We start from the raw sequence: 25,967 nt of genomic DNA, 5'->3' as shown, positions 1-25,967 counted from the left end.
TATCATCTGACATTTATTTGCACTGCAAATGCTCTGGTATTCAAACTTTATTTCACCAAAAGGAAGTGCAAACAACACAGTTTACTGGGAAACTGACTGGCCATTTTGTTCACGCTTTTATCCAAAGCAACTTAAGGTGCATATGAACTGGGTTAGTTGTCCTGCAGTGACCTGAGTTGAAGAGTGTTGATCGATAGCGATGGCTGATGTAAAACCTATTGAAGGATAGTTCTTTTCAAAGCAGATGGGAAATGAACATGATGAAGATGACACATGCACACACTCCAGTCACTGTCACGATTAAATCAGACGTTTCCTGCACTGAAAGGTGATTGTGTTCAACAGTAGTCTGGTCTCTCTGCCGTTGATTTTCTGTTCTGGTCCCCAGTGGACTGTCGCTGATGTCCTGCCCGGCACGTTCAGGTGCATTATGTCTCTCTGCTGATTGGCTGGTTGACAGGTACAGCGCGTGGTAGCATGCTGATGGTAAAACAAGAAAAAGTTGAAGAAAATAAAATTATGGGTTTCTAAATCAATTGACTGACTCAATATTTTCCTAAATGTTTTCATTTTATAGCAAGGTAATAGTATATAATACACGTACATCATTTTTGGTGAGAGAGGGTGGAAATGGTCAGGGAAAAAGTTTAGTGATTGATTTTTTGGTTTACCCAGAAGAGTTCGTAACAGCACAGCTAATACAAAAACTGTGAGTGTGGCGAAGATCCCGCAGGCCAGCGTCAGCTGAACAGAGCTGTGTGTGAAGTCTCTCCACGCTCGCAGCAGCTCCATCCTCCACAGCACTAGTGAACATGGAGTCACGTCCCTCTCCTCAAACGCTGTGCACCTACAGGAGGAAGAGGATCATGAGGACAGAGCAGGTTCATGCAGGTGTGTCACCTCTACTTGACTTCCATTGACTTGCATTCTTCTTAAAATCAACATGAATTCACAATGGACCCCCTTTACTTTTTAGTGCACATCGCTAGTCTTTGTGAATGATTTATTGTTGCATGTTATTCCAAGAAAAAAGTATTTTTACATTAAATCATGCAACTTTTCTTTGCAGCAGTTAAAATGGGAAAGAAATGATCAAAATTAATACTTTTATTTAGCAAGGATGCTTTAAATTGATCAAAAGACATTTATAATGTTACAAAATTGATACATTTCTGTTTCTTCTGAACTTTCTATTCATCAAGGAAACTTGAAATATTCTACTCAGCTGTTTTCAACAATAATAATAACAAATGTTTTTTGAGCAGCAAATCAGAATGATTTTTGAAGGATCTTGTGACGCTGAAGTCTGGAGAAATGATGCTGAAAATTCAGATTTGCATCACAGGAATAAATTATATTTTTAAATCAAATCGAAAACAGTTATTTTAATAATAAATATATTTCAGAATTTTACTGTATTTTGGATCAAATAAATGCAGGTGAGCAGAAGAGACTTCTTTAAAAACTAAAAAAAAAAATCAAATAATAATCTTACTGTTCAAAAGCATTAAACATTTTAATTAACCAGAAATATGGTAGTCTAACATCCACATCATAACCAAAACTAAATAAACAGTCAAAATATTATGATTTTAAAATATATATATATATATATATATATATATATATATATATATATATATATATATATATATATATATATATATATATATATATATATATATATATATATATAATCTTATGTATAAAATGCCTTATACTCACCATGACTGCAATTATTTAATAAAATACAATAAAAATACAGTAATATTGTGAAATATTATTTATTTAAAATAACTCTTTGTTTTTGGAATATGTTAATGTAATTTATTTCTGTGATGTGCAGCTGTATTTTCAGCATCATTGCTCCAGTCTTCAGTGTCACATGATCCTTCAGAAATCATTCTGATATGCTGATTTGTTGCTCAAAAACAACAATGTTGAAAACAGTTGTGCTGCTTCATATTTTATTGGAAATTTATATTACATATTATTATATTTATATTTTATTTTTTAATTTTATTTCCTTCAGAATTCTTTGAGTAGAGCGTTAAAAGAAACAGCATCACAAAGGTCATACACTTGTTTTGCACCATGTTTTGCATAATTCAAAGCAGTCACAGAACTGAAGGGTTTTCTTCCAAGAAACACATGAGAAACTAACAAGCAAATGCCAGACAGCATACAGCACACACACCTGGATAATAGATCTGCCACCACAGCGCTCCGGCTCACAGTGTGTGCATCTGAGAGTCCCATCTGATCCAGAATGATATCAGGAACTTCATAACCCTCTTCAATTAACATGGCCAGATTAAAGAGGCCCTGACGATCACACAAACAATCATTAGCACATCATTTCATATAAAAATATATATTCTAAAGAAGGGTCTCATTTGATTTGATGTTTGATGCATTTAGATTTCTTTGTAAGGTTTCAAAATATAAAAGCTACTTTGGACAGACTGTGTGTGTGTGTGTGTGTGTGTGTACCTGAGCACTGCCATGCACTGCTGCTGTACTGTACATGTCTATGGCCTTCACCATATCAGCCAGTTCACTGTAATAATCTCCCATCCGCAACAAACCTGCAGTACGCAGAGAAAGAGAAGCAGATAAAAGCAGAAAGAGAGAGAGGAAGGTGGACCAAAAAACTATTATGAGAAAGAGAAGTAGTAGTATGTCATAGTGTCGTTTCTGCTGGTCTGCAGCGCTCACCAGCTTCCTGAGGGATGTGGTTGTAGGTGGAGTAGTTGTGGTACCTCCACTGACAGGCAGAAGTGTGATCTAACAGCTGGAAATACACATGAAATAATAGAATCAGAAAAAAAAAAAAACAGAAAGGAAATGAAAGGCTTGAGATGGTTGGACTGGCAGATTTTGAGACTGTTCACCTCACACAGATGGGCGGCGTTGTGCTGTGCCACACCAAGACCAGTTTCTGCTAGCATGGCATATTTCACCAACGCTTCATCCCTTGAATAGACAGTCACACAAACATTCAGAAAAATATGTCATTTACAGTAGGATTTGTTTTTTCTTCTGTGTAACACATATTGTGCTGGTCACTGTTTTCCACTGAAATATGTATAGACAAGAAAAGAAAAAAAGTGCCCATTTGACTTTATTCAGAAGTTTACTGAAATCACATGACCCCTACAAAACAAGACCGTATAACTCGAGGGTTTTACCCTACGAGATGGATGGATGGATGAACATTTTAAGAATAGGTGGATAGAAGGATGTTAGATGGATAGATTAAGAATTTATGAAAGGATGGGTGGATGGAGAATCAATTTATGAAGGGATGCAAGGATGAATGTATGGATGGATGTTGGATAGATGGATGTATTGTATGCAGGGATGGATGGATGGATAGGTGAATAATGTACTGTATGCAGGGATGGATGGATGGATGGATGGATAGGTGAATAATGTACTGTATGCAGGGATGGATGGATGGATAGGTGAATAATGTACTGTATGCAGGGATGGATGGATGGATAGGTGAATAATGTACTGTATGCAGGGATGGATGGATGGATAGGTGAATAATGTACTATATGCAGGGATGGATGGATGGATGGATAGGTGAATAATGTACTGTATGCAGGGATGGATGGATGGATAGGTGAATAATGTACTTTATGCAGGGATGGATAGGTGAATAATGTACTGTATGCAGGGATGGATGGATGGATAGGTGAATAATGTACTGTATGCAGGGATGGATGGATGGATAGGTGAATAATGTACTATATGCAGGGATGGATGGATGGATGGATAGGTGAATAATGTACTGTATGCAGGGATGGATGGATGGATGGATAGGTGAATAATGTACTATATGCAGGGATGGATGGATGGATAGGTGAATAATGTACTGTATGCAGGGATGGATGGATGGATAGGTGAATATTGTACTTTATGCAGGGATGGATAGGTGAATAATGTACAGTATGCAGGGATGGATGGATGGATAGGTGAATAATGTACTGTATGCAGGGATGGATGGATGGATGGATGGATAGGTGAATAATGTACTATATGCAGGGATGGATGGATGGATAGGTGAATAATGTACTGTATGCAGGGATGGATGGATGGATAGGTGAATAATGTACTGTATGCAGGGATGGATGGATGGATAGGTGAATAATGTACTGTATGCAGGGATGGATGGATGGATAGGTGAATAATGTACTGTATGCAGGGATGGATGGATGGATGGATAGGTGAATAATGTACTGTATGCAGGGATGGATGGATGGATGGATAGGTGAATAATGTACTGTATGCAGGGATGGATGGATGGATGGATAGGTGAATAATGTACTGTATGCAGGGATGGATGGATGGATGGATGGATAGGTGAATAATGTACTATATGCAGGGATGGATGGATGGATAGGTGAATAATGTACTGTATGCAGGGATGGATGGATGGATGGATGGATAGGTGAATATTGTACTATATGCAGGGATGGATGGATGGATGGATAGGTGAATAATGTACTGTATGCAGGGATGGATGGATGGATAGGTGAATATTGTACTTTATGCAGGGATGGATAGGTGAATAATGTACTGTATGCAGGGATGGATGGATGGATAGGTGAATAATGTACTGTATGCAGGGATGGATGGATGGATGGATGGATAGGTGAATAATGTACTGTATGCAGGGATGGATGGATGGATGGATGGATGGATGGATAGGTGAATAATGTACTGTATGCAGGGATGGATGGATGGATGGATGGATAGGTGAATATTGTACTATATGCAGGGATGGATGGATGGATGGATAGGTGAATAATGTACTGTATGCAGGGATGGATGGATGGATAGGTGAATATTGTACTTTATGCAGGGATGGATAGGTGAATAATGTACTGTATGCAGGGATGGATGGATGGATAGGTGAATAATGTACTGTATGCAGGGATGGATGGATGGATAGGTGAATAATGTACTTTATGCAGGGATGGATAGGTGAATAATGTACTGTATGCAGGGATGGATGGATGGATAGGTGAATATTGTACTTTATGCAGGGATGGATAGGTGAATAATGTACAGTATGCAGGGATGGATGGATGGATAGGTGAATAATGTACTGTATGCAGGGATGGATGGATGGATAGGTGAATAATGTACTTTATGCAGGGATGGATAGGTGAATAATGTACTGTATGCAGGGATGGATGGATGGATAGGTGAATATTGTACTTTATGCAGGGATGGATAGGTGAATAATGTACAGTATGCAGGGATGGATGGATGGATAGGTGAATAATGTACTCTATGCAGGGATGGATGGATGGATAGGTGAATAATGTACTTTATGCAGGGATGGATAGGTGAATAATGTACTGTATGCAGGGATGGATGGATGGATAGATGGATGGATAGGTGAATAATGTACTGTATGCAGGGATGGATGGATGGATAGGTGAATATTGTACTTTATGCAGGGATGGATAGGTGAATAATGTACTGTATGCAGGGATGGATGGATGGATAGGTGAATAATGTACTGTATGCAGGGATGGATGGATGGATAGGTGAATAATGTACTTTATGCAGGGATGGATAGGTGAATAATGTACTGTATGCAGGGATGGATGGATGGATGGATAGGTGAATATTGTACTTTATGCAGGGATGGATAGGTGAATAATGTACAGTATGCAGGGATGGATGGATGGATAGGTGAATAATGTACTGTATGCAGGGATGGATGGATGGATAGGTGAATAATGTACTTTATGCAGGGATGGATAGGTGAATAATGTACTGTATCCAGGGATGGATGGATGGATAGGTGAATATTGTACTTTATGCAGGGATGGATAGGTGAATAATGTACAGTATGCAGGGATGGATGGATGGATAGGTGAATAATGTACTGTATGCAGGGATGGATGGATGGATAGGTGAATATTGTACTTTATGCAGGGATGGATAGGTGAATAATGTACAGTATGCAGGGATGGATGGATGGATAGATGGATGGATAGGTGAATAATGTACTTTATGCAGGGATGGATGGGTGGATGGAAAGATGGATGGATAGGTGGATAATGTACTGTATGCAGGGATGGATAAATGGATGGATGGATGGAACGATGGATGCAGGGTAGGTGATGGATGCTGGATGGATGGGTGATGTACAGTATGAAAGGATGAATGGATGGATGTACAGTGTGGAAGGATGGATGAATAGATGAAGAGATGTATGGATGGATGGAAAGATGGATATCTCACCATGATCCTCTTTGATAAGTCTGAAGAGCATCTTTAACCATGAAACCCAGGTGTCCATTCATCTCAATGACTTGCTTTAACAGCCTGAAGAAACGGAGAAACCCAAGAAAAGAGAGAAACATATTCAAAAACACAACATATTGAATACTGATCAGATGACCCTGACATTTGCATTTAGACATTCTGTCAAATCTTTCAAACTTGTCAATGTTTTTCAGTCTGTGTGTGGTGGCAGCTGTGCTAACTGAAGTCATTGAAGGATTGTTGAGTGTCGTGCTAAGGTATATATATGAGAGCAGTATATATATGAGACTGACATACAGCACAGCTTTGTCTGGATCTCTCGGCACTCCCTGTACAGATCCAGTGGAGAGAAACAATGCCGACTGCAAAGCGCCCTCCACGTGACCCAACTGAGCTGCATCAAAGAAGTACTGGAACGCAGCAGTCTGAAAAAATCATTGAGATCAACACAATACAAACTAATAAATTATAAAACTCTCCATTTTTAACAGTCCATTGAAGGTTAAAGGGAAAGTTAGAAAAACTTTTCTCAAAGATTTTTTAGCTTAGACCGTGGTCCTTGGTTTTTCAGACAATACAAGTCAGTGGCTGCCCATATTGGATCATTTTAAAAAGCACATCAGGCAACACAAAATATATGATATATTAAGGTCTTATGAAGCGAAACGATCCATCTGTGCAAGAAACTGAAAATTATTTACAACATTATTTCCTGTAATCAAGAGCCTCAGACAAATGGTCCAGAGTGATGTCCAGCTGGACTGAAGCATCTGAAATAGTTTGTGGCTCGAGCAGCACAGATCAAAACTCAAACAATCATTCAGTCAAACTTACTGATCAGTTGCTCAATCAAAACTTCCTTTTAGGCGTCTGACAGTCACTCAGACTCGAAATGAGCCAAAATAGTGGAGCATCTGATCCTATGATGAATGAATCATTCAGTGCTCCATTTCCTTCAACAGTCACTGAACTGAGCAAACGGTTCAACTCGGATCAAAGAATCAGTTTGCTAAAACAATCGTATTTCCTCTGGATTACAGGAAATAATGTTGAAAATGATGTTTAATTTCTTGCACAGACAGATCATTTTGGCCTCAATATATCATCAGGAACCACTGGTATTACTTTTGTGCTCTTTGATATGATTTTTTTAATTATCCATGATGGGCAGCCACTCTCTTGCATTACATGAATCACCAAGTACCATAGTTTCAGCTAAAAATCTTCTTTCTGGTCTTCTACATCTTAGATGGCATAAAGGTGTATAATATTTTTGGGGTTGAACTATTCCTTTAAATGTGTAACCTCTGACCTCATTCCTGTCTGGTTTGTCAGGATTGTCACCATTTAAATAGTAGATGCCCACATTGAAGAGCCCATCACGACTGCCATTCTGAGCCGCCAACTCAAAGTATCGAAAGGCCTTTGTTTTGTCCTTCACTATGATACTGTAGTACCATCCGATGCCATTCAGAGCTTCTACTGAACCCTGAGAAAAACACACATGGCCCATTATAGAGATCCCAACACTTTCACACACCACCACAAACATGCTCAGACTTGTACTCACCATGTCGGCAGCTTTCTCCAGAAGCTCAAGGCCAAGCGTTCGGTTCTTCTTCACTCCTGTGCCCTGTTCAAGCACAAAGCAAGCAGTTGTTTTTATCAGGTCTTGAAAGTATCTACAGGTACAACATTTTACATTTATTTTCCTAATCTTGTGTCTGGAGTTTCTACTTATACAAAACCAAAGTGTGTGCGCTTTTTACAATGCAAATGCTGAATAAGATATGGCTCAAGAGATTTCCATGGAACCCGTGGATCACCTTTAGGAGGAGAATGGCGTAGTCGTACATGGCAGAGGGATCGATCATCTGCAGGGCGCTTCTGGCGTACCACGTGACTGCTGCTCGAATGTCTTTCTCCACCCCATTACTGCCCCATAGAAGCATCCTGGCCAGAGTTTTCTACCAGAAATACCAGACACAACAACTTTAAAACAGCTGAGATTCACACATGAAGTGACAAACGTCCCTCTGCTGGTTTGTCATCTGTGGTTTTGCCCATGATTTGGCTTTTAATGATTCTTAAGAAAGTCTCCAATATGTTACATACATATATAGGACACTGGTATTTTCACCAGCTTAAAATGATTGTAAGTCAGATATTTCTATTGTTTGCTGTAGTGTGATCCAAACATTAATTTTGCCATTAATTGTAATAATGCAGTGATTTTATTTTTTTTTTGTCTTAAAGGGGCAGCAGCCTAATAATGCCAGGTGCTGTCATTATGCTCATCAAACAACAAAACACGTTTTTGAAAAAGTTTTTATGTTACATTTAAGATATTTACAAATGATAATTAAGAACATTCTTTTCAAGGATTTGAATTCTTCAAAATAATTTAATTATTATTTTTTTGGTAAAAACAGTGAAGTATTCAATCCACTTCAACACATTCTGACTGCATGTTCTAAATCAGAAGAACTAAAGTAAAACGTTCAAGTTTAACTTGAGAGATATCACAAAGACAAAGAGAGATCAAAATATTGAAGACCTGAGATTCTATATCTCCTCTGTCAGCCTGGTGTTTCATATACTGCACAATGTCGCCCATCTCGCCCGTTTGAGTGTGCAGCTCATCGTCATTGTTTAAATGAACATGTTCTGTGGGAGTTTGCTGCAGAGAGGAGACACAGATTAATTCACATCAAAATAATGCTAATCTACATTGACGAAACACTGTACAAACCAGCGGTTAACCTGATGAACCAGGATGTTCATTTGAGTCAGCCTGAGACAGCGGCTGGGTGTGTCTTTGTGTTTACAAATGTTTCAGTCCAATATTTCATTAAAAACCAACCTAACGCACTTCAGCAGTGTCATTTTTCTAAATATTTGACTGTGCTCGCTGATAAACAAGAGATCCACCTGATACTAAGCCACCATTTTTAAGCAAATGAGCATTTGCAAATGTAATTCCCTTCTGTTCTGTAGTCTGTAGTGTATGCATGATTCAAATGAACTGCATTTTACTGACAAACTCAAATTTAATTTAGACAAGCATGTTTTTCATTTAATAACATTCTAATATCCTAGTCTTTCTGGTAGAAATGTAATCTTTGTATTCATGTTTGTTTCATATATTTTTGAATATATATATAATTTAAAAAATATATATTTGTTAAATGTTGTGACTACTGAAACGTTCTTAACTACTAACCATTTTCTTTAGGTTTCACTAAATGACAGCATCATCAAGATTGGCATGCAATAAAACAGTAAAAAAAAACAAAAAAAAAAAACTAAACTTTATTAAAAGCAATGTTGTTTTATGGAATTTCAGCCTTTCAGTGAGAGTTTTCTTGTGACAAATTTGGTTATATAAGGGTATTCAGGTCCTCATCTGTACAAAGGCATTTATAAAGTAATGTTTGGAATAATTTTTTTTTTCTCCTTTTTTGTAATTTATATGTCTGCCACAATAATGCAATGTCTTTGTATTATCTTCATTAGGCGCTTGTTCCTAGCAAAAAATATATGTGATTATTTGTGATTAATCTGATTAATTAATAAAGTCAATCAATTAACTGAAATGAAAGCCCTAGTTTACAGTATTTCTTCTGAAATAATTCTATAATCAAGGTAAATGCAAACTTCCAGTGCTGGTTTAAATATAACTTATTTACTATACCTATAAAGTCATTTACATTTACATCGATTACTAATCTCTGTAGATAAATGTGTAACTCACCCAAGAGTCTTGTACTTTATCGCGGTCGATGCTGGTCTGTTTGCCGATGTTGGCGAAGTAACCATATGCAGTGTTCTGGTCTTTAGGGAAACCGTCCAGACCCTGCATGTGCTTGTATCCCAAATGCATCAGAGCGAGACGGTCATCAGAGACACCGCCTATCAAACTATACACATGACCCTGAGAAAAAGATGTTATCGACAGCTAAAGATCAAACTTTGACCCAGTCATTGCTGTATCAAACCATCTGTGTATCTGTGTCTGTTTTTCTCTTATAGCTCTTGCTCTCGCTTCTACTGCAGTGTCTCAGGTTTTGTAGCTTTTTATTAAAATAGTACTCAAGTCAACTCAATCAAAAAAAGAAGGCTACCTAAATAGCCATTTATCTAATGGTTGCCATTAACCTGCTGGTGACGTCATCCAAAGAGATTTTTATATTGTGTACTGAAGAATATATCACAATAAGACCATGAGCGTATTAAAGAGGTAGTCCATCCAACAATAAAAATTATGTCATTGTTTACTCACCTTTGTTTGTTTTTAAACCTGTACATCTTCAGATCACAAATGAAATCTGAGACATTTCCCTCCATTGCAAGTCTACCACGGTGACACTTCATAAAGAGATTGTAAAGTTTCCTTATAAAATTACATGTATAAACATTGATCAGTGAACAAAAGGAAGCTCATCATGCTTGTGGCTCAAAAACTATGGAAGGTCTGAAAAGTCTTTAAATGGAACCAATGAAATTTGATGGTCAACATGCACTGTTTGTCCACATTAATGCAACAATATGCACAGCAGACAATAAAACTACTGTATATGAGACATATGCAATGTGATGGTACAAAAGGTGATTATTTTTAATGGTAAACTGGTAGGCAAGTTCTTTTTATTTATTATATTACTTAAAAAGCCCTTGCTATGTGTACTGTGTTAAGCTTACAGAGACTTGTTGTAGCACTTATATATCAATGCTCTTTTGTTGATTTTGATTGCTTCCATTGTTCTCATTTGTAAGTCGCTTTGGATAAAAACGTCTGCTAAATGACTAAATGTAAATGTAATTCAGATAATCAGCTCGTTAGAAGTGTGCTCCGTGCATGAACTGTGTTCCCATTGACATGCTCCCTACACAGTGTTCATTGCTCCCTACTCACTGAGCAGGGGAAATCTGTTGGAAGTTTACCTCACAAAGTGTGACATCATATACCTATGTAAATAAATACAATTTAAATTCACGTCTCGCACACTTCAATGCACTTTGAATGGAACATATACATTCACTTTGGACTTAAAACAGGGCGAAATATCCTCTGATGTCTACTTCGCGGGGCACTTATGCTCAAATAGAACAAACAGATGAAGCGATAAAAGAAACACAATGTGCAGAGCAGGGGGCGCGAGGACTGGAATTGAGAACCGCTGCCTAACCATACCCGTATCCCAACTCAATTGCGGCAAAATTGCTTTGCAATACAATATGAACTCAATAAAATTTAATCGTAATCCATCGTAGTTTATGCACATTTTTGCATAAATGAATGCACTGGTTCATTAAGCAAGCATGTTTGAATGTGAATAAAAGCCTAAATTAAATCTGTTCACAATATAAAGTGAATGAGTCTCTTCAGAAACTTTGGATTAAACTGCTTGATTCATAGGGATTCGTTTTATGATCTCTTTATGAATTTTTTTAAAGCATCAAAATGGTAGTTGCATAGACTGTCAATGGAGGGACATAAATCTCCCAGATTGCATTAAAAATATCTTCATTTATGTTCTGAAGATGTACAAATGTCTAATGGCTATGGAACAATATGATGATTAGTAAATGATGACATAATTTTCTTTTTTGGTTGAACTATCCCTTTAAGAAGTTAAATAGTGTACATTTTGATTTCATGTTGTCTTGAATGGCTCTGTTGAATGCTCAGGTGTTCTGGTTCCCACCTGCTCCAGGTCCACTGGGACGCCCAGGCCGGCCAGGAACAGGGTAGCGAGCAGGAGAGAGGAGTGCTGGTGACCCCAGCAGGAGGACACCTGAAGCTGCTCAATAACACTGGACATGACTTCTAGACCACCATCAGATGCCTCTGCTTTAGCTATTGTCTTTACAGCATCCTGGAAGATCACTCGGCCTAGACTTAGCAAATGTCGGCTGCTGTTGCCCAGACCTGAAGAACAAAGGAGGAGGAACCTGTCCATCAGGAGTCATCATATTTCACATTATAGATCTTATTTTTAAACCACTGCTACCTTTTATGAGCTCCTGATGTTCTTCTAGAAGCCTCAAGGTGAGGTTGAATCTTCTTTGCTGGTCCCAAGACCAAGTCTGAGTGCATTCCCTGTGACCAAACGTCCTCTTAAGGCCTCCATAATAAGACTCACAAACATCTGATCACCAAAAACACAAAGTCTTTAAGCAACTGTTCACCCAAAAATTATATTTTGTTTACTTTAACATTAAAATTTGCTGTTCCTCTAATTTGAAGGGCCAAAACTCTCAAATCTTGGTGCTTCGAACAATTTAAATGGGGTGTACCAGGTTCGTTGCAATTGAAACCAACTTCAGTATGATCACAATAAAGTTTGAAAAATTTGACCCCAAATGAGATTTAATTATGAGTAAAACTTTTCCTTTTTTGACAAAAATGTATCACACTATTATCAACAACAGCTGTTTTCATTCAAAGTGTCAAATATAACTATACGAAAAATGGATACAATACAATTTCAAAGTTGTTGCTTTCTGGGAAACTGGTGCAAATGATCAATAATGCAAGTGGAAGTTGCTGCAGCAGGGGAAGCTCTTTTTTCTGTCATGTTTTCTTGTGTTTAACGACAAATCGTTTTGATGTCAGATTTCGGCCCAGGTATTTCAGATTGATTAAAACAACATTTGAGATGCTGTGCAATGAGATTGGTCTTCTGATTAGTCCAGTTATTCAATTACATGATCTGTTGAGAGCTTGAGGCAGCTTGAAGTTACATGAGTTTAAGTTTAGATTGTAGTCACGTTAACTGTAACTAACCTCTAGAGAGGTCTTGGTTTTGTCTCAGTGCTTGCAGATAGTATTCAGTAACATGGCTCATTTCCTCACAGTGTCTGTGGATTCTGTCCAGCTCCTTTAGTGTCCTAACAGGGGACAGGGGGTTTGTCACCTGCAATAGAAATGATACAAGATATTATCGCATAAGAATGTCTGAATGCACGAATGCAAAAACAATAATAAATTGTTTTTGTCATATGCATTTATCTATTGATAAGAGAGGGCTTACGTTTTCTGTGCCTAAACGATAGTATCTGATTGGTCCAATATAGCCATGAAACCCTTGCAAGTAGCTGCATCCACCAATCACGAAATACCCTGATGTGTCATTGAATTGAACCGGCTGACGAAAACTTAAAAATAAAATAAAAATAATTACAGAGTTTTACAAAACATAATCTAAACTATAAAAATGGCAGTAAAAAGGATAAAAAAAAAAAAATTACATTTAGTTGAATATGTTTACCTAAAACTACAGAGAAAAAAAAATCTGTCATTGGAACAAGACAATATTCTTAGATTATTGAAAATAAAATAAAAATTCTGATAATAATTATATTTTGTTCAATTTGTTTCTTGGTTAAAATAATACTATTTTATAGATATTTATAGACAGTATTTTACTTGGAAACAAGCCAAATACGTAGGAACAGTTCATTCTAAAAAATAATAAAATAATAACAACAATAATTTACGTTTATGCATTTGGAAGATGCTTTTTTCCAAAGAGACTTTTTCTTTTTCTGTGTAGGTGTTATCACTTACTCAAAAGAATGAGTGGTCTCCAAAGTCTGTTCTCCAGGTAAGATCTTTGTAATTGTGAGTTTCGCCTGACATGAAAAAAACATCCAAGAGTTCAGTTTCTAACAAATTCACACCAGAATGATGTTTCATAGGTTGTGACTGCATATGAATATGAATGATGAATACCTCTGACACCTGAAAGAAAGCGTCCAGACGGATCCAGGTATGGAGGGGTAAAGCTGCATGTGCTGTAAATGCCTTCCCCTCTCCATCCAACATTTGCACCTGCACCACTATATCACCTGAGGACCAAGAGATAGTGACACGTTTTTATATTGAAATCTATATTACAGTAAATAATAACTTACATTTCATACTGAAAATCTTGCTGGTTTTGAGCAACATGAGCATTTTATTATCAATTTTAGAATTTTACAGACGTGGCTGAACTATTCCTTTAAACACGCAGTGATATCACAGAATGGAATGTGCCCTGACTGGCTTACCTGTGTCAGACAGCATGATAAGTGGACTCCCATAGTTCCTGTATTCATTAACATTCTTGACTATACCACACAAGGACTGGCTGCACCAGCTCAACAAGTACAGCCACACTGAGAGAGTCACCCTGCAGAGAGCACATGATAGGAGCTTCACACACAACAGGCCAACACCTTCTTCACATTCCACATCATCTCTAATATTTTAAAATTATCATTAGTAAATCACCACATACGTAGCATTTATTTTCAGTACAGTAATGCTAGTTATGTAATCTTATATTACACCCAAGAAAATACAAATAAAATGTTACATTTCTACAGTAAAACCAGAGTGTAAGAGCTCATGTAGGAGCTCTATAGCTGTCCTGGTATTTGCAAAGCCATTATTATTGTGTTCTGAATTCAGAGTGTTGCTCTAGGTATTCCAAGGTATTCTGACCAAGACTAGGGTGTTGCTACGGTTTTGTGACTGGAGACTAGGGCGTTGATAAGGTTTTGTGTCTGAAGACTAGGGTTTTGATAAGTTTTTGTCACTGAAGACTAGGGTTTTGATAAGGTTTTGTGACTGAAGGCTAGGGTGTTGATAAGATTTTGTGACTGGAGACTAGGCTTTTGATAAGGTTTTGTGACTGGAGACTAGGCTTTTGATAAGGTTTTGTGACTGAAGACTAGGGTGCTGCTACGGTTTTGTGACTGGAGACTAGGGTTTTGATAAGATTTTGTGACTGGAGACTAGGCTTTTGATAAGGTTTTGTGACTGGAGACTAGGCTTTTGATAAGGTTTTGTGACTGAAGACTAGGGTGCTGCTACGGTTTTGTGACTGGAGACTAGGGTTTTGATAAGGTTTTGTGACTGAAGACTAGGGTGCTGCTACGGTTTTGTGACTGGAGACTAGGGTTTTGATAAGTTTTTGTGAATGAAGGCTAGGGTTTTGATAAGGTTTTGTGACTGGAGACTAGGGTGTTGCTACGGTTTTGTGACTGAAGACTAGGGTGTTGATAAGGTTTTGTGACTGAAGACTAGGGTTTTGATAAGGTTTTGTGACTGGAGACTAGGGTTTTGATAAGGTTTTGTGACTGGAGACTAGGCTTTTGATAAGGTTTTGTGACTGGAGACTAGGGTGTTGCTACGGTTTTGTGACTGAAGACTAGGGTGTTGATAAGGTTTTGTGACTGAAGACTAGGGTTTTGATAAGATTTTGTGACTGGAGACTAGGGTGTTGATAAGGTTTTGTGACTGAAGACTAGGGTTTTGATAAGGTTTTGTGACTGAAGGCTAGGGTGTTGATAAAATTTTGTGACTGGAGACTAGGCTTTTGATAAGGTTTTGTGACTGGAGACTAGGGTTTTGATAAGGTTTTGTGACTGGAGACTAGGGTTTTGATAAGGTTTTGTGACTGAAGACAAGGGTGCTGCTACGGTTTTGTGACTGGAGACTAGGGTTTTGATAAGGTTTTGTGACTGAAGACTAGGGTGCTGCTACGGTTTTATGACTGGAGACTAGGGTTTTGATAAGTTTTTGTCACTGAAGACTAGGGTTTTGATAAGGTTTTGTGACTGAAGGCTAGGGTGTTGATAAGGTTTTGTGACTGGAGACTAGGGTTTTGATAAGGTTTTGTGACTGAAGACTAGGGTGCTGCTACGGTTTTGTGACTGGAGACTAGGGTTTTGATAAGGTTTTGTGACTGAAGACTAGGGTGCTGCTACGGTTTTATGACTGGAGACTAGGGTGTTGATAAGTTTTTGTCACTGAAGACTAGGGTTTTGATAAGGTTTTGTGACTGAAGGCTAGGGTGTTGATAAGGTTTTGTGACTGGAGACTAGGGTTTTGATAAGGTTTTGTGACTGAAGACTAGGGTGCTGCTACGGTTTTGTGACTGGAGACTAGGGTTTTGATAAGGTTTTGTGACTGAAGACTAGGGTTTTGATAAGGTTTTGTGACTGGAGACTAGGGTTTTGATAAGGTTTTGTGACTGAAGACTAGGGTGCTGCTACGGTTTTGTGACTGGAGACTAGGGTTTTGATAAGGTTTTGTGACTGAAGACTAGGGTTTTGATAAGGTTTTGTGACTGAAGACTAGGCTTTTGATAAGGTTTTGTGACTGGAGACTAGGGTTTTGATAAGATTTTGTGTCTGAAGGCTAGGGTGTTGATAAGATTTTGTGACTGGAGACTAGGCTTTTGATAAGGTTTTGTGACTGAAGACTAGGGTTTTGATAAGGTTTTGTGACTGAAGACTAGGGTGTTGATAAGGTTTTGTGACTGACGACTAAGGGTGTTGCTAAGGTGCTCTGGGTGCATTGCGAGGGTGTTACTAAAGCCCCTTTCACACTGCACGTCCAACCCGGCATATTGCCGGGTCGCCTTCTGTGTGAAAGCAAACACGTCCCAGGATTGATTCCGGCATTGAATCCGGTTCAGGGACCTAGTAACATTGCCGGGTTCAACCCGGGATGAACGCTGTGTGAACAAAAGCCAGATCTAATGCCGTGTCGTAGTGATGACGCGCGTTATCGCACGACTCTTTTACCGGCTGTAAAAGGATGTCAAGGAAGATCAACGTCCGCGACAAAAAATATGTGCAAACTGTAATGAAGCAGAGATCAGTTAGTTCCTCACTTTCCGCATTGGCGCAGAGACTGTTCGCTTGCTTCAGTGAAAGTATAACGTGCCTAACGTTTTCGACTCGTACATTACACGTCACGCCCTGATGTCACGTGTCGTTACAGGATCTTCACAGGTTGTGTGTGAAAGCACGCACATATCCCGGGTAATCACTGGCAGTGTGAAAGTGCAAAATGTAGCGACCCGGGAACAACTGCCGGAACACTTAACCCGTGTATTTGCCGGAATCGCAGTTTGAAAGGGGCTTAAGATTTTCTGAGTGGTGACTATATGGTGTATTGTGGGTAGTTGTAGGGGTGTTGCCAGTTGTTGCTAAGGTGTTCAGTGTCATTTCTATGACATTGCTAAACGTTGCTAAGGTATTTTATTACAAAGGTGTTGCATTTAGGATAGTTTCTTGGGCATGTCTTGAGGAGTAGCTATTGTGTTGCTATGTGGTTTGGTGGCTGCTTGAGTGCTGCTAAGCAGTGGCTAAAGTGTTGTTGATACTTTCTAGGGAGTTGCTAGGCTCTTTTTCTGGTATTTCTTAAAGGCGTGTTGTAACAGTGAGAATTTGAATGAAGCCTCTTGACAGCAAGTCTGACCTTGGCTCTTTGAAAGCAAGGATACGTCTCCATTCTAGATCTCTGTTACTAAAGGAGGAGAATTTGTGTATCACACCAAACCTCTCACCGGTGCTCGCAAATGGAAAGGTCAGGATATCCACAATGTCTGGAAAGACACACATGAACAAATAAATGAGTGTAGAAGTATAATTGACCATTGATGCACCTGGTAAATCAAGACAGTATCTTCAAACAACCTTAACTAGTTTTCTCACATCATGTCATGTAAAATCTTGTTCTCAGTCTTATTTATTTAAACTGATATATTATATTTGGTAACAGCATACATGAGAACCAATGTTGATTTGGCATCATTGATGATAAACCTAGTGTGATGAGGCATGTAGATTTCTGACCATGATTGTGAATAAGATTTTCAGAAAGTGAATGTCTTTTTGTGTTCCATATGTGGGAAGAATCTAGAGCATTATGTTCCCACCTGACTCATGTGGACATTTCCTCACAGTATCTTTGGTCAGCTGCCACATCAGCCATGCACCCCATGAGACCGAACTTGTCTGTGGATATACTGGACGCTCCGGGAGTGGAAGAGTCCTCAAAAATATAGAAGTTCTCGCAAGAGATTGGTCATATGCTTTATCATGGCTGCCACCAATTTCATTTTCAAAAAGATGAACCATCCAGGCCCTCAGCACCACATCACATGTCTCCAGTGGTCGCCTGACAAAAAAGTCTCTGCGGTATACCACAGCTGGAGGAAACGATAGATGAACTGTTCTGGATCTGGGTTTTCCCAATCCCTTATGGTTAGTCCAAGTCCTTCTGTAGACTACCACTCCTGTCCTTCTTGGGGTAGAAATGACAATTTCGACCCCTATTCGACAGGCAGCAGAGCAGTTATACTGCACCTGTACATTACATTTGTCCATCACGCTGTCAAGAACATTTCCAAACTGCACAAAGTCTCCAGGATGAGTCCCATCAGCATCAGGAGACTCACACAAAACCTTCAGAGAGACAGACACACATTTCAGTCTCCAGTATGAAAGATTAGAAACATTGTTATGGCTGTATTCTGTGTATTTTACATTTAGACAGCAAATATGACTCAATGAAATAGTCCAGATCACGCATTGTCTTGATGCTGGACCAAAAAGCTAGGATTATATTTCACTTTCAAATTAATTAATTAAAAAAACAATAAAGAAAATTATTATTTTCTGTTTGCAATTGTGATATGTGATCCTGGAGCACAAAACCAGTCATAAGTAGCACTAGTATATTTGTAGCAATAGCCAACAATACATTGTATGGATCAAACTTATTGATTTTTCTTTTATGCCCAAAATCGTTATGATATTAAGAAAAGCTCATGTTCCATGAATATATTTTGTACATTTCACTACAAAAGGCACTAATCCAAACCTCTGCAAGAATATCACAGCCCTTAGAAGTTAATGGCGAATACATGGAGTGTGTTGGTTACAATCTTCCCCACTACTGGGGTTGTAACAGTTGGACAAAAGAAGCAAAAACAGCAGCCACCTCATAAAGGTTGCTTCAAAAACAGGTTTATTGAAACAATCTAAAAGAACAATACAAAATAATGTCGCATTTTCTAGGAATCACCACATCAATAATCCACTTTCTCTTTGATGCAGGAGTGTGTGTGCATGTGTGTGTAAATTGGACTACTAGAACAAACCTCCTTAACAGTATTTTATGCTTACTGAACTCTCAACTCCAGTGTACCGAGGTAAAGAATATGCAAACAAAAACAAATAATTTGTGTAAATTTGTGTGTGCGATTGTGTATAAATTCACAATGGTGTCAAACTGATGTTTTTAACCCTATAGAGTGCATGTTTGGTGGATCCAGAAAGTGCATAGGGCACATTTTACCCACATTTCCTTTGAAATGAAAATACATGAAAGTACTCATTCTATGTAAGGGAAATATTACAACTTACCCCACGCCTGTCAACCAATGTTTAGTTAGATGTAATAGCATTTTGGTTTGAAATTAACAGTTTAAAATGCATCACATTTAGCATGAGAATCAAACATTTATTATAATGTAAGTTATATGATTTAATCTGCAATGGTTTAAGTAATAAGCAAAATATAGTTTTGGTTAAAGAAATCGGACACCAAAATCACTTTTTTTTCTTTATAAATTCTACATATATCTATATACAGCCTTGACAACCAGTCAAGAATGGGAGGAAGTGGGTAAAATAATGAAATTATCTTTAAAGGAACATTTCTCTATATTGTTTGTTTTTACACACAGATTCCAGATTTTCTAATAGTTTTCTGAGCCAAATACTGTCATATCCTAACAAACCATAAATCAATGGAAAGCTTATTTATTCAGTATCAGTCTCTTTTTTAAGAAATTACCCTTTAATTACTGGTTTTGTTGTCCAGGGTTATGTGGCCTATTATTTTGTCTATTGATTTTTAATATAGCATGATTTCACACAGTATGATCATTTGAAAGATGTGGTTAATGTCAAAATCAAATAATAAAAAGAAATTATAATAAAAGACATGTAGGCTAGTTACTTAGTAGTTGTAATACAGGCGTTATTATCTTTAAACATTTTTTTTTTTTGTCTGACTACTACAAGTTATGTACATCAATCGTATACAAAATTTACACTCTAAAGTACTTCACAGAATACCCACCATGGTACGTCCATTGTACCATTTTTCTTTTATGGTAGTCGCGTAAAAAATATGGTTAGATCATGGTAGCCTATCTGTTAGTGTAACACAAATAAGGCTAATAAATCACTCCTTTCTTTAAATAAAAATAATACAAGTAAAAAAAGATGGAAACGATTCGTGATATTAAAGTGAAATAGGGTTCAAAGCTGAAACTCGAGCAATTATGAAAGCTGCACAGAAGTGAAAATAAAGTTGAGAGTGTCTTACCAGAGAGAGAATAAGAGCTGTGGAGAAGAGACGCAACACAGCTCTCATCTTCGCTGTCTAATGAACGCGACGCGAGGTCATGAAGCGATCAAACGCAACATTCACAGATCTGTGTGACCATTATGAAGCTCGAGTGTTTACTGTCCCGACATGTTTCACTCCGTGCCGCGCTCTTCCGTGTGTGAGAATGACAGGTGTGTTTGCGTCTCACTCTGTCATTGTGAGTGGATCGGCTCATCTGCTCTGCAGCGACGCGACGCGACGCGACTCAACAGAACGCCGAGCGTCATGGGTTTCCCTTTTCCAAGAAATGTTGAGTGACAGAAGGTTAACCTCCAGCAAGTGCTGTTCTTTTATTACAGGAGGAGGTCAAACTAAATGTCATCAACTATATTTTTCGTTCATTTTCCTGTTTCAAGTCCAAAGAACCCTTGTGAAACAACAAAACATGCAATATAACAAATAAATGTATTTTCCGTTTATATACTTATATATTAATATATAGGCTATTAATAATTTATTGTTATAATAGGCTTTTTTCTCATTTTTGTCTAATTGTAATGCTTAATTTTTATTGCTGAAAAACACACGCAATCTTTGACAATAGGATTATTTCAATTCAGTTAAATCCTAGCATGTGTAATCTTGCAATTTTCTCACAATAATATTAAAAATCAAAATTAAATAAGCAACATTTAGAAGATAAAATATCCCGCTGCCAGAGTTAAAATACATACTACAGAGTTTGGGGTCATTTTAATTTTAAAATGTCTCTTATTAAAGCTTTTATTTGGTGAAATAATATAGTAAGTTAAATTGTTTTATTTATTTGACAAATATTTTGAAACTTTATAAAAAATTATATCTGTATAACATGTTTGAAAATTATTTTAGCCCTATTTATTGTATATCATTATGTCTGCTGCATGCTGTAAGGCCTACTGTATCTTTTCTATGAGTGATTGAGTGTTAGTGTAACAAACAGCACAAGCACAAAACATGCTATGCTTTGAAAATGAAAATGAAATTTCATGACATATATTGTCAAGCTTGAAATGCTTTAGCATTTTTATGCGTTTCTGGTTAAGTCAATCAGGGCATGGTGCTTATATAAACAGCCCTTGATCTAGGCCCTTTACAGCTACTTATTGAGTTTATGATACTAGTGGGTTAAGACTGGACTTTGAATACAGACGTCAAGTGGATAGAGAACTGGATAATTGATTCTGGATCTATTGCTTTCGCTTTTCCACAATAATAATGTGTGGTTCAAGAACAGTGGTGGTCTAAGAGGCTCTGCATGTTTGTTTTTAACCACAAGAAGATAAAAACACCAGGAAGGCATAGTGGAATCGAATTCTGATATAATCCAGGTCTTTACCAACTAACTGACCCATAGGCCTATAAGGAGACAAGACTGAATAAAGAGCATCTCGTATATGACATGTTTTTGCAGTTCATGTCATACAGTGTAATAATTGACAGAGTTACAATTTATTGTATATCTGAACAATAGTTTATGGCTTTGCAGGATGTATGCGGCTTGCACAACCCCCCTCTGTTTCCTCAATGGACTGCTCCACTCTCACGGTCCTTTATGCCGGAAGATTCCACTCATCTGTCCGGAGGGGGGATTCACGGAGAAGCTTTTTCTACAAGGCTGCCTGGGAGGGGCGGCTTGAGTCCTCTGGAGTTTTACATGCCGATAGCTGAATACCTCACAGAGAGCCCAATAAACTTTGGTCAAACTAGCCTCAGTTCAGCGCCAACGAAGTTACTGGAAATAGACCATCTTCACCCCTCACTGCCGTCCATCTCTCTTCCTCCACCCACACCTTGCCCCATCTCTCCCTCCGTTCCGTTACCGTTCACTCTCTCTCACGGCACCACAACTCTCGGCTTCGCGTTCCAGGGAGGAGTGATCGCCGCAGCCGACACGCGCTCCAGCTGCTCGGGGCTGGTGGCCTGTCCCGCGTCCCCGAAGGTCTTACCCATCCACTCCCACCTGGTGGGCACCACCTCGGGGACATCGGCTGACTGCGCGCTTTGGAAGCGCATCCTGGCTCGGGAGCTCAGACTGTACCAGCTTCGACACCACCGCAGGCTGTCAACAGGGGGCGCCGCCAAACTGCTGTCCCACATGCTGCATCCATTCAAAGGCACGGAGCTGTGCGTTGCAGCCACACTGTGTGGATGGGATGGGGACGACGAAAAACACGAGCAACCGTTTACTGAGAAACATTTAAATACTCCAACCAATCAAATGACAGCCAGCAATTCAACCAGCCAATCAGAAACAAGTGTTCCCTCAGCGCCTCTATGTGGAAATACTCCAACCAATCAAATGACAGCCAGCGTTTCAAGCAGCCAATCAGCTGCAAGTGTTGCCTCAGCGCCTCAACCATTGATAGCTGCTACTGCTCAACAAGTCATCAGAAGTCGTTCGAGAATATGCGGTCCGCGGGTTATTTATGTGTGCAGTGACGGGCTGCGCCTGCAGGGGGAGCTGTTCTCTGTGGGCTCGGGGTCCCCCTATGCGTACTCAATCCTGGACAGCAGTGTTTACTGGGGAATGAGCGTCCAGGAGGCCACGGCTGTCGCCAGGGAGGCCGTGTTCCGTGCCACCTACAGAGACGCGTACTCTGGCAATAATGTGGATCTCTACCACGTGACCGCCAAAGGGTGGAGGCGCAGAGAGAGGGAAAACCTGAAAGAGGAGTATTACAGGGAGAGAGAGAGGGAGAGAGAAAGGCTGGCGGAGAGGAATGCTGAAAAGAAAGCAATTTTGAGGTCAGATGACGGATAAATAGTTTGAGGAGGAACACAGGAGGCGGACTTTGGAAATATATTGATAAAAAATACAAAGACATGCATGTATTGATCTATAGCTCGTACACCATGAATGATTCTGTGAAAGAATATCAGTGGATTCAAGAAATGAAAACCATCATGTTATAAAACTGTTTCTGGAAGAAAGATGGAGATCTTTAGCATGAATTTATACTTTTATAAATACTTTTGTTCGTACCTTTTCACATTGCTGAGATTCTAAAGCCACAGTCCCCTTTTATTATGATTGATGAACTGGCATTCAAAATGTCTGTGTAGGCTATTAAAAAATAATACAAATAAAACAGTTTGGAATTATGTGATTCATGTGATACTTTTTCATGAGCCCACTTTCTGACCACTTCAATTTAATTAATAATGAAGAATAAGCATATAAAGACAGTTTAGAAACTATAATTAAGTAGAAATGATCAGTTATAATGAAAGGAGAGTTATTGCATAGTGATAAAACATTTCACAGTATATTCCTTCAAGGCTCTCTCTCTCTGTATTAATACTGTTACAGTAATTCAGATATAGGCTTATCTAGTCCCTCTCAAATGTCAGAAAATAACAAATAACATTTTAATCAAATATTATTATATTAATATGACACTTAATAATTCACACTCTTTACTGTACAGTAATGTATGCTATTCACCACATCTGTTCATATAAATTCATGCTGTAATAAAGAAGTGTGTATTTGATCTCTTCTGGGTTTAAAGGGTTTTCAAATACCTGCTCTCACATTTTTCAGCAGAAGGCTGCCAGCAGTCGAAGGCTCTGGAGGTTGAAGCTGTGTAATGACCCTACAGGAAACAAAAAGGATTGCTGTTTTTAATATCTGCAGAAACTCTTACTGATCTCTACATTATTTGAAATATTCTTTTAAATATTTATCTTTAAATCCCAAATGATCTTGCATGCAACTGTTTCAACTCTCTCTGCCTTGTAAACAACTCCCAATTAATATCATCAACACATAAAAGATCACCAGTCATTGTCCAAATCCTTTCATTTAGAACAGCGAGCTGCAAGAACAGCTTACATTTTCAAAGCCCTGCAGTACTCCGACAGCAAAAAGTGCAGTTAGTACATTTAATAAAGTTATCACAAGTCTAAGTTTGTGAATAATAACACTAGCCTTTATAAGCTGCTCTGGCAGACTGTTCAGTGAAGGCATGTTCAGCATGTGTTTCTAGGCGTGGTATCTCACGAGAGATCAGCATAATATCAGCGTAGAAGGGCATACACGACTTACATGAGACCAGTGTTGGCACCGCACGCTACAAGCAACAACTCGAGAAGAAAGATGTAGAAAACAACAGTGAATAGGATGAATTCAAGTGAACAGAAGATCAGGTCAGTACATGTTTGCTTCTCAAAATAATGCAACACTGTAATGCAACACAATAATATTCCATACTTAAAACAAGGAAAATGTACCTGGGTTGTTACCAAGTATTAATAAAGATGCCAGTCAGCATCATCTGGTGTGAAATGGAGTTTACTGAAGAGTTCTAGAATCGTTGACACCTGGAAGCTTCTAGAACCATGCTGAAGAGGAATGCACCTGCTCAGGTAACCGGGCGAATGTTATTACAGTGGGTGAGTAAACCAGTCTATTTAATATCTAGTGGCATTAAATAATTTAAAAGTTTTCAAAAGTAATGTATCTCAAATTTAACAATGTAACAAACCATGAAAGAAAACTACGCCAAACTGATTTCACGAGAAAACATAACTGTTTTACCAGGTGTCGATTCAGAATGAATTCATATGATGTGATTTTTTTATGTATTCAAAAAATAAACATGAAGGTCCACCCCACACAAATGTATGAATGAGATTGTGCAAATTCACAAGATTGTGCTGAGTTTCCTCTTATTTTCTGTTGATTTTCACTTTAATATGCAAATATCATATTAATATACAAAGAAATGCTGTTCTAAAATGTTTTTTTAATGCTTGAAGGTTTCAAACCGAACCATCAAAGTTCATCTGCAAACAGTATGGAGGATATAGGAGAAAGTTAGTTTAATTTGATGTATAAGGACTGATATGTTTGTTTTTTGTTTTAGTTTTGTTTTCAGGTTATTGTATGGAGGGATTTTCCTGCTGAACGGAGCCTAGACCAGCCAATCTGGTTGAGCTGGCGACCTGGAATGACCTTATAAGAATGATCTTGTATTATGTTCTGAGCATATGAAAACGCTCAAAACATAATGTATATTTATACCCCTGCTAAAAAGAATAGCTAAAATCAACCTGGAGTGGTTGGCCGGTTTTAGCTGGTTTAAGCTGGTCTCCAGCCATATCAGCTAGACAAGTCAACAAAACCTCTGTAAAACCAGCCTGTTGACCAGCGATGACCAGCCAAACACGTAAATGAACCATGGTTACTACAAATAAAACCAAAAACCATAGTTAGCCTACTATAGTTAAACCATCATAACCACAAATTAACCACGCTACACTAACAATATGTTAACCATGGTATTTGTGATAAAACTGTGGCTATGGTAAATAAAACGCCAAAAACATGGCTAATCAAGGGCAGCTTAGGTAGGTTTGAGCTGTCATTTATTTACCAACAACAACCAAACTATTCCAGTGACAGACAAATACTGCCTATCTATCAATTATCCTCAGGAAT

General features: G+C 38.3%; 2 protein-coding genes across 2 annotated transcripts; one reads left to right on the top strand and one right to left on the bottom strand.

Annotated features, from left to right (window-relative positions):
- On the bottom strand, positions 1-20,834 carry LOC113040951 (protein sel-1 homolog 3). Its single transcript, XM_026199175.1, has 23 exons — positions 20,480-20,834; positions 18,018-18,546; positions 17,558-17,684; positions 14,353-14,474; positions 14,033-14,148; positions 13,868-13,932; positions 13,332-13,455; positions 13,085-13,214; positions 12,309-12,446; positions 12,003-12,226; positions 10,049-10,228; positions 8,852-8,974; positions 8,121-8,261; positions 7,865-7,927; positions 7,607-7,783; positions 6,592-6,719; positions 6,271-6,354; positions 2,895-2,976; positions 2,719-2,794; positions 2,494-2,588; positions 2,198-2,325; positions 672-847; positions 1-480 (listed from the first exon to the last, which is right to left on the bottom strand). The coding sequence occupies exons 1-23, from the start codon at positions 20,525-20,527 to the stop codon at positions 236-238; spliced, it is 3,321 nt and encodes a 1,106-aa protein (XP_026054960.1). The 5' UTR covers positions 20,528-20,834; the 3' UTR covers positions 1-235.
- A 577-nt stretch (positions 20,835-21,411) lies between these two features.
- On the top strand, positions 21,412-23,581 carry psmb11b (proteasome 20S subunit beta 11b). Its single transcript, XM_026199174.1, has one exon. It carries the CDS (start codon positions 21,999-22,001, stop codon positions 23,283-23,285), a length of 1,287 nt encoding a protein of 428 aa, XP_026054959.1. The 5' UTR covers positions 21,412-21,998; the 3' UTR covers positions 23,286-23,581.
- The last annotated feature ends 2,386 nt before the right edge of the window (positions 23,582-25,967 follow it).

This window comes from Carassius auratus, chromosome 23 (genome assembly GCF_003368295.1).
Source record: "Carassius auratus strain Wakin chromosome 23, ASM336829v1, whole genome shotgun sequence".
In the NCBI taxonomy this organism is placed as follows: domain Eukaryota; kingdom Metazoa; phylum Chordata; class Actinopteri; order Cypriniformes; family Cyprinidae; genus Carassius; species Carassius auratus.
Note: the sequence above shows the minus strand (reverse complement) of the source record. Positions and strands in the feature narration are given on the sequence as shown.

Bases quoted from the DNA above. Each gene is read 5' to 3' on its own strand.
- psmb11b (XM_026199174.1), top strand. From the start codon at position 21,999: ATGGCTTTGCAGGATGTATGCGGCTTGCACAACCCCCCTCTGTTTCCT.
- LOC113040951 (XM_026199175.1), bottom strand. From the start codon at position 20,527: ATGAGAGCTGTGTTGCGTCTCTTCTCCACAGCTCTTATTCTCTCTCTG. The intron at 18,547-20,479 runs GTAAGACACTCT...GTCTCTCTGAAG, and splicing joins CAGCTCTTATTCTCTCTCTG to GTTTTGTGTGAGTCTCCTGA. The intron at 17,685-18,017 runs GTGGGAACATAA...GTGTCTTTCCAG, and splicing joins GAAATGTCCACATGAGTCAG to ACATTGTGGATATCCTGACC.